The following is an 18,918-nucleotide window of genomic DNA, read 5'->3' as shown; positions in this document are numbered from 1 at the left end:
AATTGAACCGAAGAACCTCTTGCTGCAAGGTGGCAAGATTAACAGTTGCAGCACTGCACTGAAGGGAAAGTGATACAAAACATTTCCCTGTTTGTAAGTACCTCTCTCTAGAAGCTTTGTTATAAACTGGATAACATAGATGCAAAATATGATAAAGGAGGGTGGAGACCCAACAAATGACAAACTAGCAAATGAAACATGGCAAAAAAATAAAGAAAAAACACACATACACAATATTCAGAGTTGTATCGCCTATTCCAAAACACATAGCCAGCATCAAGTCACCCCCTCCTAAACTGGTGCTTCTGAGCACTTTGAATATTCCCAAACTTCCACCTAGAAAAGAAGCTGCCCACTGTGAGTACAATCCATTCCAAGTTAGACCCACTACTGTTCACAAGTGGGACTTCAACTGATGGGAAGAGTGGCATGACCACAGGTTCCTAACCCATTCCAATTCTTCTTGAATGGTACACTCCTACTGCAGAAATGCTAGCCCACACATGAAGCTTTCTACCTCTGTGCCATTAGACTGAGTGACTGCCAACACAACCACCGATTTTGTATCTCTTGACTTAGATGTTCACATTTTGATAAACAATGAAAGGCTTCATCAAAAGACATACTTATGACTAGACCTGCATAAAGTTTTTCCATTTTTCAGTCACTCTTAAGTTTTCTGTCAAGGAAACAGACATAATTTTATCACATACCTTTGCTTTGCAGAAAACTTAAAAGTTGGAAAAAAACACAAGACTCCCACTGACAAACACACCTTTTTTCTTTTGAAAAAAATATTGCACAATTTAAAAAGAAATGAGACATGCAAATGACAGCCTAACTTTGATGGCACCTTGTTTGAAATGAAAGAGAATAATTTACAGTATTTTTCCCCTAACAGGCAGACAGCCAGGAATTACAAGAAACACATACCTTATACCTGACGTACCTTGTGAGTAGGTGGCTTTTAGATCTGAAAACCACTCCTACAGTCTGCGGTCTCTTGGCAGTATACCTGGTTGGTGTTAATCTCTGACTCAATCTTTTTTCTTATTACTCCTTACTTTCAATTACACCTTTCAGTCATTTTATACCATCAGAACTGCACTCTATAGGTTCAGATTAACAGCATACCACCAAAGTAGTTTTCACGAATGTAAATTTTCAGTATGGCACTTAACAATCATGAAGTATGTTACTTACACTTTTGTTCTGCTCTGTGGCACCTCCCTGTTTCACACATTCTTGAAAGCATTAGTAGATTAAGGAAACATCTGTGCAAAACTGACAGCATTTCAAACTAGACTTACTCCCATTTTATGCTTCTGTGATCTGTAAAATCATAAAGCTTAATCAGTAAGCTACTGTGCTAACTGGGAGCAATTCAGCTTCCCCGTGTTTTCTAATCAAATGTTTCTGGGAAGTAGTCATTATCTCTCTGACTTTGTCATCGAAATATGGGTTGTTAGTTATGTTCAAGACAGGAGAAGCCAAATTGGCAGTTTGAAGACATTGAGGTCCAGGAAAGATTATCTAAAGGAGCAGGTTTTAAGGCTCGTGAAGTAATGAGTATGAAGAGATCCCCCAGTGTATGTACAGGATAAACAATGGAAGTCGAACGTATGTGGGCGCACTGAGTCACCTGTGCACTTTCCATGCTGTTTTTTGAAAATGATAGGAGTTGGGAAGTTACTACATGGGAGACGCTACTGAAATCCTGTGCCATAGCATCTGTCTCCTAGCTGTTGGCATAGTGTACAATAGAGAAGAAACGTTTGTACTTCATGTTTGACAGTAAAAAGAACAGGTCTTTGACCCGGTACACCCACCTGTTAAAGATTCAGTTTGCTATGGTCTGCTTCAGGGACCACTCATGAGGCAGGACAATGTGCCTGCTAGCACAATGGGTTTCCCTTCTATGTGGACTGCCACTAGGAACAGATCATGATGAAAGTCCATTCTCAAAGCCTGGATGCCTCCTTGCATAGGGGAAGAAACGAGGTTTTCCTTGCTTGTTGATGTGCCACACCACACTACACCCATGTTATTTTTGTGGGTAGCAGTCAAGCCCTTAGAGAAATAAGGATTTCAAGACCTGCAGGGACAGGACTGCTGTGAAACTAAGACTCCTGCAGGGACCAGGATCTCTGAGATGTTCTGCACCAAAAACGATCCATCCTTGCCCTAGCTCAGACACATTTGTACTGAGAAAATAAAAAGAGAGGAATTTAAGACACAGAATCCCTGTGGGTAGATTGGGAAATGAGCCAGAACCACAGGCACCAAATGTACACTGTACTAAAATTCTCTGTAACAAAATGCATGTTCGTGTTGCGTAACTGCAATTACAGAGGTCCACTACAGATGCCTCATTTGCATTTGCACAACAGCTACCATAAGAATGGATGGCTATTGCCATGTACCCAGTATTTTTTTCCTCCCTTGCATTAATAAGGGCTTTTAATCTCCCTCTTCTTGAACCCAGACAAATAGGGGACATTCTCTCTCTCTTCTCCCTCTACCCAAGCTATTCCTAACTTTCTCAGAATTGTGCTACTAACTGTCCACTCCTACTTCCCCACCATCTCTTTCTTTTCTGTTTGCCAAACACGTACACCTTCACCCCCAAGTAATTCCCTACCACCTATTCTATACTTCAATCATTCTATCTACCCGCTGAATTATTTCACCTTTACAGACCGAATGCCCACTCCTTTGTGCTTTTACAGAATAACATCATGATTCCTGCAAGATTATGCTTTTTTACTGGTCTTTAACTTTCCTCACTTATACTCACCCTATAAAGTACTTCACAGATGCTCTTTCTTCGCATATCCGCCCAACATCTCTCTAGACCGTAATAGTCACAGCCACTTCTGCATTTCTCCATCCCCCGCCACCTCTGATTGTACTAAACCTTTCAAATACATCACCAAAAGACAATACATATCATATTTAGCTCTTAGAAAACACTAAGACTCCATTAAATAAACTTAAAAGATATGATCATCAAACAGTACTATAGATTCTGTAAATTAATTCACCATGGTGACAACAAACTCAATCCAGGACCAGCTTCTCAATCAAACCATCAATCTTCCTCCTTTTCCTCACAGTAAAAGACTAAGAAAAATCATCTGCATCAATGCATGCAACACTAACAACAAATGGTCACTCCCAGAAGGCTGTTTCATACAAGACACACAAGTATTACTGCAATAGCAAGAACCTGGACGAAGGATGATTTTTTTGCCCCCCCCACCCAACAAAAAATAAAAACAAAAATAAAAAAGGATGACTTCTGCCCACCTACTATACCCATAGCAATTACCATATTATACTGCATAACAGAACATGCATTAGGACTGACACTATGCTTCAAACAATGAGCTAACACTAAAATTTATGAAAATAAGGCAGCAGAAATTCTTGATGATAAATGCCATAACTGGGTTGCAGCCCATATTACTACAGGTGGACATACTCGCCTCCACATAAGCTCAGTTTATATTCCAACCCACTCATCTATTACAATCCTACAGCAAACTTTATCCAGCACTTTCCTCATTTTTTTTTAAATTAGAACTGTATATTAAGGGAATGCAACCTTAAGGCATTACGCCCAGTTAAAGGTCAGGTCAACAAAGTGTTACAAATACATACTCTTGAACAGCTAGTTCAAGCCATCAGGTTTAATATTCAAGCCAGGAAACAGTCTATATTACACCTTATAACATCAAATACAACAGATGCACACACATATATATATCCAACCTCAATTTCCACCTGAGCTCCATTGATTGATCATCAATTTACTATGAAACTGACCCTGATAGAGCATTCTCATACTTCCTTACAACACTAGCACTCAGAATCTACTGTTCCTCCTTACTTGTAGATGTTTAAGGGTACACATGTGCCTCATGGCTTATAGACACTATTAAGACATAAAATTAGACAAAAGAAATTCAGTACAGAAAGCATGGAAATCCAATCTCAATAATGTCCAGCTTCATTATCCTTAGAAGCTTAGGGCCCTCTACCCATGACAGATACAAAAGTTCTTCTCAAAACAGCCACAAATTTTTTGGAAAGAAAGAAAGCACCTTACTGGTCACATCACTGACTACTCAAAATGCCCTAATAGTATAAGCATTCAGCAAGCATGGACCTCTCTAAACAGTTCAAGAACTTACTCATCCCCACCATACAAGCCATTGCAGACTCTTTACCCATAACCTCTAGCCTCTTAAACTGAAGTGATAACCATACTCAGTTACATCCCTTTGCCTAATACTCCATCCCCTTTCACTGTACAGCCATCACAGTTAAATAAAGGTTGTTTTACTTCAACTAAATTCCTCTGGCTCAAATTTTAGTACGTCACATCCCACCGTTCTCAAGCTTGCTACTGTTAAAACTGCCACACCTCCCACACATACCTAGAAATCTTTCTTTCACCTCAGAGAAATTTCTCACAACTTCCAAACACTCTGCTCTTAGTCTTCTACCCAAAGTACTACAATCCATAAACCTATAGGACTTCAAGACATATATTTTACCTATGTCATATCACAAAAAATATTTGAAAAATTACTTTATAAGCAACCCCTAATGCATAAACAAATATTGGCATACCATAACCTCCTCTTTCATAAAATATACAAGTTAAAATGTGGCCTACAACCCATAAACCTATAGGACTTCAAGACATATATTTTTACCTATGTCATATCACAAAAAATATTTGAAAAATTACTTTATAAGCAACCCCTAATGCATAAACAAATATTGGCATACCATAACCTCCTCTTTCATAAAATATACAAGTTAAAATGTGGCCATAACACAATTAACTGGTTTCAAAGCTACCTAAAAGATGGAACCTTACATGTTTATGCAAGTAATTTGCTGAAAATGGTACTTATTTAATACTGGGGTTCCCCAGAGCTCTGTCCTGAGGCCACTTCTGTTCTCCATTTTAATTAATAATACTAAAGCAGATCTCCATAACCTTAAATTGGTTATGTAAGCAGATGACATCCTAATGACAGAATCAAGTAATTCACACTAATATCTGCAACATAAACTTCAGGAAAGTTTTTCTAAATTAACCTTTCGGCTGTCTAGCAATAAACTGCTACTGAATGTCACTAAAACTAATGTAATGCTTTCTGTACACACAAGAAACTTGTTCGCTGTCCTGCTCGTTCTTCTGCTCAAAGATCAGGGAAATCCCATTACTAATGTTAGTCAATAAAAATAACTCACTGTAGACCCTTCACTCAACTTCTCCCTGCATACCAAAAATATTACAACAAAGTTCCTGATCCAACTGAAACTCTGCTACATATCTTCCACCTATTATGTCCCATGTCATGTTTAGCCATTGCCAAAAACATGTTAATACCAAAACTAAAATATGGACGGTCTCTGCTCTGCATAAACTCTTCCCAAAATAGACAACATTTGTAAATCATTAAAAACAAAATATTCAGATTTACTATACTGACAGACAGGAATACACACCACTCGACCTATTAAAACAAGTTAAAAGGCTTCCCATAGCTGATATTTCTCTCTCTCTACATGCTATTTCGATTTTAAAAATTCTTCACAATGGTTATTGCCTGCCACTGAAAAGACTGCTGCTAACTAGGGATGTTAATTACCCATTAAGAATGACAAAAGATAATGTTCTAACACTCACCCGTCCAAGGTTTAAGAATGCCATATGAGAAACAGCCTTCTCTAGAATGGGCCCTGCCATATGGAACAACCTTCCTAGTGAGGTGAGAAACAACCAAAGCATGCAGTCCTTCAAAGCTGCACTTAAGGAACATTTAGACAAAGAATTGAGTTGTTATTGTTTTCATAATGCAGGTTAAACCTTCTTATCCCACTGTATTCAACTGTATGTGCCTCAATTATTGTACTTAATGCTCAATTAAAAATTAATGAGTTTCTTAGACTCTTTCTTCTCAAGGGTCTGCCGGGGACATTTAAAAGATCATGTGATAATTCAAGCTTTTCACTTAATGCAATCAAGCTTTTCATTCATGCACTGTACCACATTGCTGAGCCTTATTCCTCAATGCAAAGTGCTTTAAGGAATACACAGTGTGTATAAGCAAGGTCTTTAAACTTTTAATTTTTAACACCTCTGATGAAAGTATACTACGTTGTTATACCTATGCTTGAAACATTTAATATACCCAGGTTGTGACTGAAAAGGGTCAACAGACCAGCTCACTTACCTGGTTAAAAAATTGCAAGTTAATTTTGAGTAGACACTCATTTGTGCCACCTCAGCCCATAATGGACACAGGTAACTTGTAAATGTTTAATCTTCAAGGCTCCTGCTTGTAAATGTTTCATCTTCCATGCCCCTGCTTAAACTTATCAAGGGTACAAGAACTTGTCAGAGATTTGGGATGTATGGCTAGGCTTAAAAAGGCCCTTGTGGTCATTAGCCTAGTCAACACCTATGAACCTGTAAACAACCTTGGCTCCTTATAGCCTCTGGTGAAATGCTACCTTTCCATACACTTGATGAACACATTGGGATCTCTGTCGAAACTCAAGGTGAAGCATCTGAAATGATGATGATTATCTCCCACTCAAAATCATAGATACCTCCTAGATTCTTACGTAATCCTGAATTGGAAGTAAGCATCTCAGAGATCAAAAAAGCACATTCCATCTCTTCTTGACAGACATGGGAGGATTGTTTTTACTGACACATATCTATCTCAAAGATATGTCTTATGCTGCCCGACTGAAAGAACTCCAGCTCTATTCAGTCTCATACCGCTTGCTCAGAGGTGACCTGTGCCTGACATATAAGGCCATGTCAAACCCAGATTTGATGAATATGCTTCACCTCAAAAAATCTAGATCCCTCAGAACCACAAGGGCGGGAGACTTAAACCTTGACACGGTTATAAATAGAACGTGCTGGAGGGACAGATTCATCACCCAGAGACTCCCTATGCTGTGGAACAAAATCCCGGTACATGTGAGGCAGAGCACCTCTCTGGCCTTGTTCAAGAGGAATCTTGACCAATGGATGGGAGATTGCAGATATACCCCAGGGATTACTTCAGTGTCACTGCTTGACAGAGGCACAGCAAAATGATAGGCATAGTTTTTATTCAAACTAAAGGGGTGGCGAAAGGCACATAACTATGGGCTAGGCTTATAAATGCCCTTGGGCAGATAGCCTAGTATGAACCTATGAACCTATAACCTATGACACCATTTGAACTACAATTGGCTGCATTCCCATTTAGGACACTGAGATTCAGCAACAACCTGAGGTCCTGAGGCTTCCTTGGCACTAAAAAGAACCCTGATAAAAAGCCTTGGCCTATCTGGTCTGGTAGTACCTTAGATGACTTTATTGTTTGAGAAAGTGATGGCCTCCTGATCTGCCTGAAATTTCTAATAGGATGGGATATTAGGCAGAGTTTTTCGGTGGAAAGGGCAGATAATTAAGGGAATTCTGCAGATGTTGGACATTACACCCATTACTTACATGATCCCAGTGATCTTTACTTATTCCCTCCAATGGGGGTATGGAACTCTGCACTGTCAGTTCCAAAATGCAGAGCCTAAGCTTCTTGAAAGAATCAAATTATATCCTCACATTTCAAACAAATATGCATATCTCTGCAATCATATGGGTTTCTAAAGAAGTGCAAATGACAAACTCTTCAGCACAAACTATTTTATAGTGATAGTATTCTTTAGGTTCTAGGTCTTAAACTGTATTTTATAAGTCACAATAAATATCGTAACTATTAAGTTTGTAATACTTTGTAAATAACTTACAATACCTCAGCAACCACTCAAGTTACACACATACTGTCTTGCAGCATTTTGTGCATCTAGTTAAGTGATTTCACATTAGATTAAGCAGTTCTGTCTGTGCTACTTGGTTGTTAAGATATTTAAGCAGTTCTGTCTCTGCTGCTTGGTTAAGATATTTAGAAAAGCATGGAATTTATGACAATATAAATACATAGTACATGAGCAATAATTATCTTTTTGCCTGCACTAGACAGAGATCAACTATCAATACAGTTGTGTTTGCAAGTGTGTAGGCTTAACTCATTACATCGAAGTGATGCCTCCAGGTGCATCTGCAGTTAACTCCTACTGACACTTCCAGGCATCAAATATTACTTGTTCATATTTGCATCAATAATTCCAAAACCATGCTATGTACAAGGTTTTAAAAGATTTCTTCTTAAAGCTTACACAATGGCAAGCTTAACTGCATTAATATTTGACTTTTGTTTAGTGCGGGTAAATAGATATTAACTGTTGTTTTTATGATATTAATTTGGGTTCCTGTCAGAGGAACGAAGACGCATTATGTCGAATGCATCTTCGTCGAACTGTAAATGTCGAAAATGCAAAATGACGAAGCGGCTTTTAAGCGAATTCTTTCCCTGGGAAAGAAGTCGCTTGGCCGCTTCCATCACTTTGCCATTTTTGGCACTGTAGTGCGATTTCGGAGTTGGTATATTTAAGTAGGGGGTGTGTGGGGGACGAAGCCCCCCAATTAAAATAGTGTTTAGTGTGTTTTTTTTTTTTTGGGAACAGCGTATTTTTTTCCCTGGGGAAAAAATTTGCTGTTCTGGCTGTTCGCTCTTTTTTGTTTTCGTTCTTTTGTGGTCAATATAATAGCGTTCAATCTTTTGATCGTTTGCTGTTACAACATAGACCCTATTAATGTATATAAACATATTTTTTGCATTTTTCTAAATATCTCAACAACCAAGTAACACAGACAGAACTTCCTTAGCCTCACATGAAAGCTCTCAGCTAGATGAATAAAAAGCTGCTGACAGTGTGTATGTGTGTAACTTGAGTGGTTGCTGAGATATTGCAAGCTCTTTACAAAATATTACAAATGTAATTGTTACTGTGACATATAAAATTCTGTTTACGACATAGAACCTAAAAAATATACCACTATAAAAATAGTTTATACTGAAATGCTTGCCATTTATAGTTCTTTCATAACCCCTATGGTTCCAGAGATATAAGCATTTGTTTGAAATGTGAGGACATAATTTGATTCTGTCAAAAGGCTTAGGCTCCTTCCATTGGAAGTTACAGAGCAGACTGCCAAAATGGAGTGGGGGACAGAAGAAAACTCGTATCTATTTACATCTTGATGAAGGTCATCATCATACAATCCAAATCTACTTCTGATGCTCTCTTAAAGACTGAAGCTTGAGATGGAGGCCCAAAAGAAAACCTAGAAAGTTCCTTTTGTGAAGTACCTCAGATCAGGTGCCTAGGCAACCTGTCAACAATAACAATTGGCTCCGAGGGAGCTAGAGCCAATGCTGGAGATAGAGACAGAGCTGAAGAAACGATGAACTGTGATCTAGAAGCTTTTGAAGGTCTGGCACCAGGAGATTCCTGATCCCTTTTCCTGCCCTTGGACCTATCCTTGTCCTTTCCTTCCTGTGCCTTTCTGCCTCTGAAACCAGAGGCCGCAAGTCTTTGCTAACAAACCTATTCCTTCTGTTTGACGAGGTATGCTGGTCACAGGCCTTGCAGATAGAAAGTACAGTTTTGTACCTACCATAAATGTAGATGTCCGAACTGGATAGCATCTGCAGTCATAACAAATGGGTTGTCCTGTCGTCAGGCAGCCCTTCGGTCGGCCGGATTCCAAAGTCTGGGTCCGGCTTCGGCTGAACTCGCACTTCACCCGACGTCATCTCTGCTGGTCTTCGGGTATAAAGGCATCAGCCGACGCCATTTTCCTCAGTGTTTCTTGCCCCAGATGCCAGTTGCCCTCTTGGAAGGCTAAATTTTGGATAAATGCCAATGTTTCCAAAAAAGTAGAAGGCAAACACAAAAAATAAGCATGTATGTACATATATACAAACAAATACACCATAAGAGACTCGCCCAGCTAGCTATTAGGAGGGTAAATACCCTAGGAGTACCACAGAGGGAAGGAGGGTGGGTAATCCTGACTGCAGATGCTATCCAGTTCGGACATCTACATTTATGGTAGGTACAAAACTGTACTATGTCCTTCATGGATGCATCTGCAGTCATAACAAATGGGTAGAATACCATAGCCAAACTAGGGGTGGAGGAAGAAAAATTATGGTGTAGTTAGGATCCCTTGCAGTACAGCAGTGGCAAACCCTGCTCGGGATCTAGAGTATAGAGGTAAATTATAATGCTTGGCAAATGTATGCACGGAGGTCCAAGTAGCCGCCTCAATAATGTCCTTGGTTGCCACTCCTCGTAAGAAAGCTGTGGTAGTGGCTGTAGCCCTTGTAGAATGAGGTCTTATGTTCTGTGGAATTGGTTTTCCATGGTAGGAGTAACAGAATCTTATGCAATTTCCTATCCATTTGGAGATTGTCTGTTTGGAAATTGCTTTTCCTTCCCTTCCTGTTGCATAGGCTACTAAAAGCTGGTCAGTTTTTCTGTTACTTTTGGTTCTGTCCAGGTAGTAGCGTAACTGCCTATGTACATCCAAGGTATGCAGCAGTCTTTCTCCCTGTTCTGTGGATTGGGAAAGAAGGTAGGTAGGTGGATTGCCTGGTTTAAAGACACTCTGTATACCACCTTAGGCATAAATGTAGGATTAGTTCTCATGGACACCCTATCTTGATGGAAGATTAGGAAGGGTTGCACTGCCATTAAGGCCTGTAGTTCGAAACCCTCCTTGCTGAGGCAATTGCCAGTAGGAAAGCAGTTTTCCATGACAGGTGTTGCAGATCTGCTGTTGCTGCTGGTTCAAACGGAGGGAGTGTCAACTTTTCTAGCACAAAGTTCAAGTCCCATGCTGGTAATGGTGGTTTCCTAGGAGGTTTTACATTCTTGATCCCTCTGAGGAACTGCCTGAGTAGAGGATGCGAAAAGACAGGTGGATCGAAGCTGTATTCTGCTGAAATAGCTGATGCATGTATCTTGATGGAGGAATAGGACAGGCCTGTATGTAAAAGCTCTGCCAAGTACTCCAGAATGTTAGCAATATCTATGTTCGACACATCTTTTCCTCTTTCAGTACTCCAAATGACAAACCTTTTCCATTTTCCTGCATAGTTCCTTCTTGTTGAAGGTCTGCGGGCTTCAAGGATAATGTCTTTAACCCTTTGGGAAAGGTCTGGGTTAGTTGCTGCTATGTGATGTTCCAGGCAGTCAGTTGCAAAGTTTTTAGGTTTGGATGTATGATGTTGTAGTTGTTCTGAGTCAACATCAAAGGCATCAGGGGTATTGACCACATTCTCTCCCGAGACATGCTCCTTAGCAATGGGTACCAGTGTTGTCTTGGCCAATTCGGAGCTATCAGGATTATCCTTGGGCGTTCCTCTTTGATTTTCAGTAGTACCTTCCGCATCAAGGGAAGAGGTGGAAATGCATATGCTGTCAGGCCTTTCCAGCTGAAGGATAGAGAGTCCACCTTCCATGCAAGTGGGTGGAATGTCCTTGTGCAGAATTTTTTGAGCTGGTGATTGAGTGGGGATGCGAATAGATCTATTTGTGGCATTCCCCATTTCTTTGTGATGGCCTTGAAGATGTCTGGGTGTAGCATCCATTCGTGAGCATCCGAGGTGGTTCTGCTTAACATGTCTTCTAGGGTGTTCTCTTTTCCCGGCACAAATATTGCCTGCAACTGGATGTTGTAGCTGAGAGCCAGATTCCAAAGGTCCAAAGTCATTCTGCATAGGGGGTATGAATGAGTGCTTCCCTGTTTGTTGATGTACCACATGACTGTGGTGTTGTCTGTCCTTATCATCAAATGGCCTTCTTTGAGGAATGGTCTGAATTTTTGGATTGCCAGTTTTACTGCCAGCATTTCTTTTTGGTTTATGTGCAGGTGCAGCTGGTCTTGAGTCCACAATCCTTGTATGCATTTGTCCAGCATGTGCGCCCCATCCTAGGTCTGAGGCGTCCGTTGTGATGGTTTGGCTTGCTTTCGAAAGTTGTGGAAGGGTAAGCCTGGGTTTGACTGGCATGCTTGTGCCCACCATAGGAACTCCTGTTTTAGGCATGGGATTAGTGGGATTTCTGTTTCTAAGCTGTGCCTGTGCTGAGACCATAAATTCTTTAGGTACCACTGTAGCTTTCTCATATGCAGTCTGGCATGTGGGACCAAGATTATACATGATGCCATGAAACCCAAGGCCTGCAGAACTTTTCTTGCTGTTAGTTTGTTCTGCTTTGTTAATGCCAAGAAGTAAAGAGGAGTTCTTTTTGTTTTCTGCAGTTAGGAATGCCATTTGTTTTACTGTGTCCAATTCAGCCCAAGAATGTTCTTGTTTGGGATGGTATCAGCCTTGACTTTTGTAAATTGACTGTGTATCCCAGGGCTTGTAGCAAGTAAATGACCCTTTGTAAATCTGTTGTCAGCTTGCTTTTGTTGTCCGCTTGTAACAGGCAGTCGTCCAGGTATGGATAAATTTGGATTCCCTGTAGTCTGCAGTGAGCGATTACTGATGCCAGGCATTTTGTGAATACTCTGGGCACAGTAGATAAGCCAAAGGGCAATGCTGAGAATTGATAATGCTCTGATCCTGCAAGAAATCTGAGGTATCTTCTGCAATTTGGTCGAATGGGGACGTGCAGGTATGCCTCCTTGAGATCTAGAGTTACCAGCCAACACTCCTTGCCCAGCATGGGAAGAAGTTGCTGTAGGGTCAGCATTTTGAATTTTGGGACAATGATGTATGTGTTTAAGACGGACAGGTTGAGAATAGGTCTCCAACTTTTCTCTTTTCTTGGTACTAGGAAGAGTCTGGAGTAGAATCCTTTGCCCTGTTCTGTTATTGGTACTCTTTCCACAGCTCTCATCTTTGTTAATTTCGCTATCTGCTGTAGAGCTTCTATTTTTTGATTTGGAGGTAGGTTTGGCATTCCTCTTTTTACTGGTAAGGTGTGGAAGTGGAATCGGTAGCCTTGGTCTATGGTTTGCAAAATCCACTTGTCTTTTGTGATATAGTGCCAATTTTTCGAAAATAAGGCTAACTTTCCGCCTAAAGGTGCTGCTATTTGCTCCCTGGTAGTCACTGTGATTGTCCTGTTGCAGTGGCAATGGTTGTGTCTGTGCCTCGGTTATTGCCTTGCCACTGTCGTCCTCTGTAGGCACCTCCTCTGGATTGATTTCTGCCTCTAGAGCGTCTATTCCTGCCCCTTTGGGATTTTGTAGAGTCTGGAAAGGACCAATTTTTGGCAGGCCAGTTTCTGCTAAACCTTGGGGGCTGAACCTGTAAGAAATCTTTAACTGTTTGTACAGATTTTGCCTTTTCTTCCATTTTCTTCATTACTTGCTGGGCAGGAGTACCAAATAGACTGGCCTTATCCATAGGAGCATCTAACAGCTTTGCTTTAACATGATCCGGTAAGACCTGTTCTTTCAACCATGCATGCCTTCTTATCACTGTGCCAGTCATGGCTGATCTAAATGAAGCCTCCAGTGCATCATAGCCACATTTTAAGGAATGGTTACTAACCTGTTGGATGTTATTCACCATTTCTAATACATATTTCTTATCTAAGGATTCATCAGAGGACAGTTTTTAGTTAACTGATCAAGCATAAACTCGGTATTGGATCATATGAAACTGACAGTTTAAAGCTCTAGCTGAGAGAGTAGCAGAGGTGTAAACTTTTTCCCCCATCTCTCTAAGGACCTGGATTCCCTTTCAGAAGGAATAGGGTTTTGCTGTGGTCGAGGCTACTGCCTTAGGCCCCTGGGATATAGTTTCGGGATCTGCAAGTGGGGCCTTGTATAGGTGGTGATGAGTGTCTGGCACCCTGTAAAATCTATCTGGTTTGGCAGGGGCTGGAGGTAAAGAATCAGGAGCAGTGCAAACATCATTAAATGCATCATCCACAACAGGCAGTACAGGAGGTATAGCTAAGGGCCTATGTTGTGGTAAGTGCAGAAAAGTCCTAAGCCTTTTTCTTGAATCTGAGAAATCTTGTCCCTGCCATTGGAATTGTTCTCTCATGGCATGTAAGGTTTCCCCAAAGGAAAATTCCTCTGGTGGAGAGGCAGCTGGAATGGATTCTTCAGCATCGGAATCTTCATAAGTAGAAAAAGGGGCCTCTGGCTGGTCGGTAATGTCTGAGTCATCCATGGAATCATCAGAGGACACTGGCTCGGGGCTCTGCTCTAGGTCTCTTTTCTGGGGCTGAGAGGCCCTGTCTGGGTGAGATTGGGATCCCCTAATTAAGGATATTAAATCTTCTGCCAGAGTAAGCATTTGTGAACTTGAAGTGGGCCTGTGTGAGGGGGGCTTAACAGGCACTGATTTAGCAGATTTGGCTGCTTTAGCCCTGGCAAAGGCCTTAATAGACATGGCTGCAGGAGGCCTAGCAGCACCACGTGCTGGGGTAGAGACATCCAAAGGGATGGTGTCTGATAAATCACTAGGAACCACAGTTGTAGGCAAAAATTCTGAGACCGATTCAACTAAGGTAGCAGGAGCCTCAGTAGTAGTCATGGATTCGGCTGAAGATTGACCGGTTTTCTCGGCTTCGGCCGAAACCGAGACACTCGCAGCTTGCTTAACCGTGGTTTCGGCCGAAACCGCGGACCGCGAGTGTCGGTCTTTTTCTTTGCGTTTTTTAACAATTTGGGTAGTCGGAGGATCCGACGGCATAATGTACGCAAAATCTGATCCGAAAAACTGTTCAGCAAACTCCGACCAACGCCTAAGCGTTCGTCGGTTGAAGGAAGCACAGGCCGAACAGGCTGCTACGTCGTGGTCTGGGCCTAAGCAAGGCAGACAGTAAGAGTGGAAATCTTTATGAGGTATTTGTTTCCCACAAGTTAAACAGTTATTGAGTTTTTCTGACATCGGCTGAGGCAAGAAAGAGTCCCCAACGGGGTACTTAGCTTTTAGAAGTCTTCGAAGTAGTATTCGGTAGTAGTAATCTCTGGATCTGACCGACCGGCACTTGCGAACAGCTTCTGCTTCGGGCGCCACGCGGCAAGAAAGACTGAGGAAAATGGCGTCGGCTGATGCCTTTATACCCGAAGACCAGCAGAGATGACATCGGGTGAAGTGCGACATCAGCCGAAGCCGGACCCAGACTTTGGAATCCGGCCGACCGAAGGGCTGCCTGACGACAGGACAACCCATTTGTTATGACTGCAGATGCATCCATGAAGGACATCAGTACAGCAATGAGATGTTTGACTCCCAGACACGCTACATGATGGTCATGAACATCTTGAGGAGGATTCTAGTAGCTACATTGTAGACACATTTTTAAAACTTTTCTCCTCCTATTTGTTGTTCTCCACAGCCAGGAAAAAAAATGACAAAACATCTGCCACCACAAAAATCCCTCCAAAAAATGTAAGGATAATTAGGGACAGGTACGATGAAATTAAATAGAAGCCTAAATATCGGACACTATAAAATACACTTTTTTTTTGAATGAGGCTAAGGAAGGTAGGCCTAATTGCCCAAATGATGAGGAACAACAAGGCCCACATGATGAGGAAAAACGATTAACAAACTATCAAAAAGGAGCCATCAGAGGAACAGAAGAGTGGAACTACAGATAATTATCTATATTAGTACAAGAAATGTAAAAGACAATGCCTTACAAAACGTATGTATAAGAGGTGGAGCACTTCTCTCATCATGACCATTTCTGAATGCTAAGGTGGCATATGCATCTCCCATAGCTGCATTATGAGTAGGAAAAAATCAAAGAAGATCAAGGTTACAGCACTATTATTACCAGCTTAGATATTACAAGCAGCTCAAGGACTCACAAGTCAGACTGGACAGGCTGGATAAATAGGATCATAACAATGCCTCTTGCTTCTTGGGGAGAGGCCTGCCATCATTTCTTCTCTTACCTCCAATGCAGCGCAGGCCAACTTGATATAGTTTACTTCTGGAAGTAAGTGGGTCTGAGGTGAAGCCATTTTTGCCAATTTGTCACTGAAATGACACTCCCCCGTGTTCTCACTTTACTCGTGTGCTAACCCTAATGTTCCAGCCCCTAATCCTAGCTTGACACATTACCTTGCCAAAAAACTTTTTCCTTAAGAATATCTCTAAACAAGACAAGTACACACAAGCATGAATACATACACACACTATATACTCAACATCTCACACATACACCACAAAACTATCACCTAACTTAACCCTACTTCCCAAACACCTGCACAAACACAATAAAACACACACACACAAAAAACTAAACCTATCCCCTACCCTAACCTGCTAATCCATCTTACTTATGCATTTCCTGCAACCATTATACTTGACAATTAGACATTTGGCAATATACACATTCAACTTAAAACAAAGCATTTTGTTGAAGTAAACACTCTAAGAAACATACATCTATATATATATATATATATATATATATATATATATATATATATATATATATATATATATGTGTGTGTGTGTGTGGTGTATTTATGTATGTACACACACACACACACAAACACACACACAGGTGAAGTACTACAGATCGAACACACTCACCATCAATGTAAAAACATCGAAAACGCTAACACACCGCTATGCATGTGCTGAGAAACAGCCTAAGTGTACTCAAAATTTAAAATTAAAATAAACAAATAAAAACTTCATTTTTTGCAGGGGGTAAGTCCCCCTGAACTCCTCACACCACCAGCTGATTTTGTTTATATATATATATATATATATATATATATATATATATATATATATATATATATACATACAAATATAACTCCAAGATTATATTCTCCAACCCCAGGAATTGTGTGATCTCAGACACCTTATAGGTTCATAGGTGTTTACTAGGCTAATGACCACAAGGGCCTTTTTAAGCCTAGCCATGCATCTCAAATATCAGACAAGTTCTGGTATCCTTGTTAAGTGTAAGCAGGGGCTTGGGAGGTGAAACTTGTCAACTAACTGCTTCGTCAATCATAAACAGTCGACTAAACAGCTGTGGACCAAACACACACACTGGATCTTTTGAATTCCTGATGGTTCTTTTCACATATTAAGATTTTACATCTTAAAATTCATTTACACAATAGGAAATAACAGAAAGAAATAACCATATAAAAAATCTGATGCTACAACAAATTAACTGCTACACAAATAGATGTACTACTTACCAAATGGTGGATCATAAGGTTTGTCAGATCCTGGAATGCACTGCTGTTCCCCACCAAGGAGTACTGGCTGCATTACAAAACAGATTGTTACTATACAGCTAAGCAAACTGCAAAATCAAATTACAATAACTTTTTCACATTTTCAACTACCAAATATTGTTTACGGACAGCCCATAAGGTATTACAATAATTTCTAAAGAGATAATGTTGTGTAGAATGCCAGATCCTTTCCTGAGCACAAATTGAATCAGGGTACCAAACCCTTATCTTGCAAATTTTTCATGCATTGGATCTCCTTAAATGATGACAGAACTCACAACAAGCACAGATGTAAGAAGTGCAGAAATGTTCTTGAATTTAACTGGTTCCCACTCTTAGTAGATTTCATACCAACAACTTAATCCACAGTGCTTTATATCCAAAACATGATTGCTTTTCCACCAAGCACTTAAGAATATTTCTGCTGTACTGAGGCATTCATTGGCAGGAAGATCCCTTTGTGCACAGATGTAAAGAACGAAGTGTACAGTGAAACGTCTGTGCAAGTAATGGAGACATGCACTATTGGCCTTCCTACTTAATGTTCTTTGCCTCCATTTTCTTGTCATCTTAGGACTTAAATCTCAGCAGGTGTGTCTGCAGTAAGATTAATGCAATATATTTAGTTCTGCACAACTTGTTGTGTAAGTAGGCCAGAACAGTGTAAAAACTGGCAAAGCATGAGGATGTGTTAATGTGAGATTTGGATGAACAAACGCTTAGCTACCTTGAAACCCTAACAGGGACTGACAAATTATTCCACCACTTTTAATGGCCCAAGCTGTGATGTTTATTTTTTTTCATGCCACAGCACTTACCAGATATATCACAGTCTTCTACTCATAAAAGTACAATATGTTACTTCCATCAAAACCCATCCTCAACAATTTACCTTGGTCATGGGTACTTCTAAGCAAGGAAATGGGTTTCCTCTACCTTAAGCTACCGTAACTTTGCAGTGGGAATGTAAGTGAACAGGAGTGAGGGGCTAGAAAATTATACTTGAAGATACTGACCATTTTTATTTGGCCAATATTAATAAAGACTTTCATTGTGTTCCGATTTACTAGCATAAATAAAATTAATTTTATCATCTCACTTACAAACTGTATTATATCCTTTCCAGATAGTATCACTCAACTGACACTTAGAAAAGTTTGTTCTTACTTCATGCTATTTTCATTGTTTAACAGGTATACTCCTTTATTTCTGACTTCTGTTAATCACAGATTTCCATAGCATGTGAGGACTGTGTGACCCACCCTGCCATGCTCTAGCCCACTCTTAATACAAAGCTTCAACAGTCAATGACTACTCTTGTCTCTGATATTCTACAAAAATTATCATCATTTCGGACAGCAAAGCTAGACAGCCCATGTTAAATGGGTGTGCAATACTTCACAGTGATAAGATAAAATATTGAATGTAATCTTCTCCAATTCTGACTTAGCAAAGTCTTGAATGTAATACTCCCCAGTTCTGACTTATTTTACATGTTTTGTTTCACTCATTCAGAGAAGGGAAATTGCAATTATCATGAGTTATAACTCTTGCCATCTATGGCTGAAATGAGTGGAGCCAACCTCTTCAATGGTAGTTGCACTTTTTGGACTGGAACTGGTCATGTAAGTAAAATGCGGATATAATTTTGCTTAGGTGGATAAACTGAATAAAAATGATTCTCTAACAGTAGGAGTACCTATGGACTAAGCCTAAACAGACCTAGATGCTTTGCCAGA

At 40.4% G+C, this 18,918-nt stretch overlaps 1 protein-coding gene across 3 annotated transcripts in view; it reads right to left on the bottom strand.

Moving 5' to 3' along the window:
* The window catches only part of CASKIN2 (CASK interacting protein 2), a 1,742,750-nt gene that overhangs the window by 190,904 nt on the left and 1,532,928 nt on the right, over positions 1-18,918 (bottom strand). For all 3 annotated transcript variants that reach the window (XM_044084941.1, XM_044084943.1, XM_044084942.1), the window contains one exon: positions 17,141-17,207. In XM_044084941.1, the coding sequence (XP_043940876.1) occupies positions 17,141-17,207 (67 nt within the window). The remainder of the gene's footprint in view (positions 1-17,140; positions 17,208-18,918) is intronic.

The sequence above is a fragment of the Protopterus annectens genome, chromosome 10.part0 (assembly GCF_019279795.1).
Source record: "Protopterus annectens isolate FY-2018-M chromosome 10.part0, PAN1.0, whole genome shotgun sequence".
Classification (NCBI taxonomy): domain Eukaryota; kingdom Metazoa; phylum Chordata; order Ceratodontiformes; family Protopteridae; genus Protopterus; species Protopterus annectens.
Note: the sequence above shows the minus strand (reverse complement) of the source record. Positions and strands in the feature narration are given on the sequence as shown.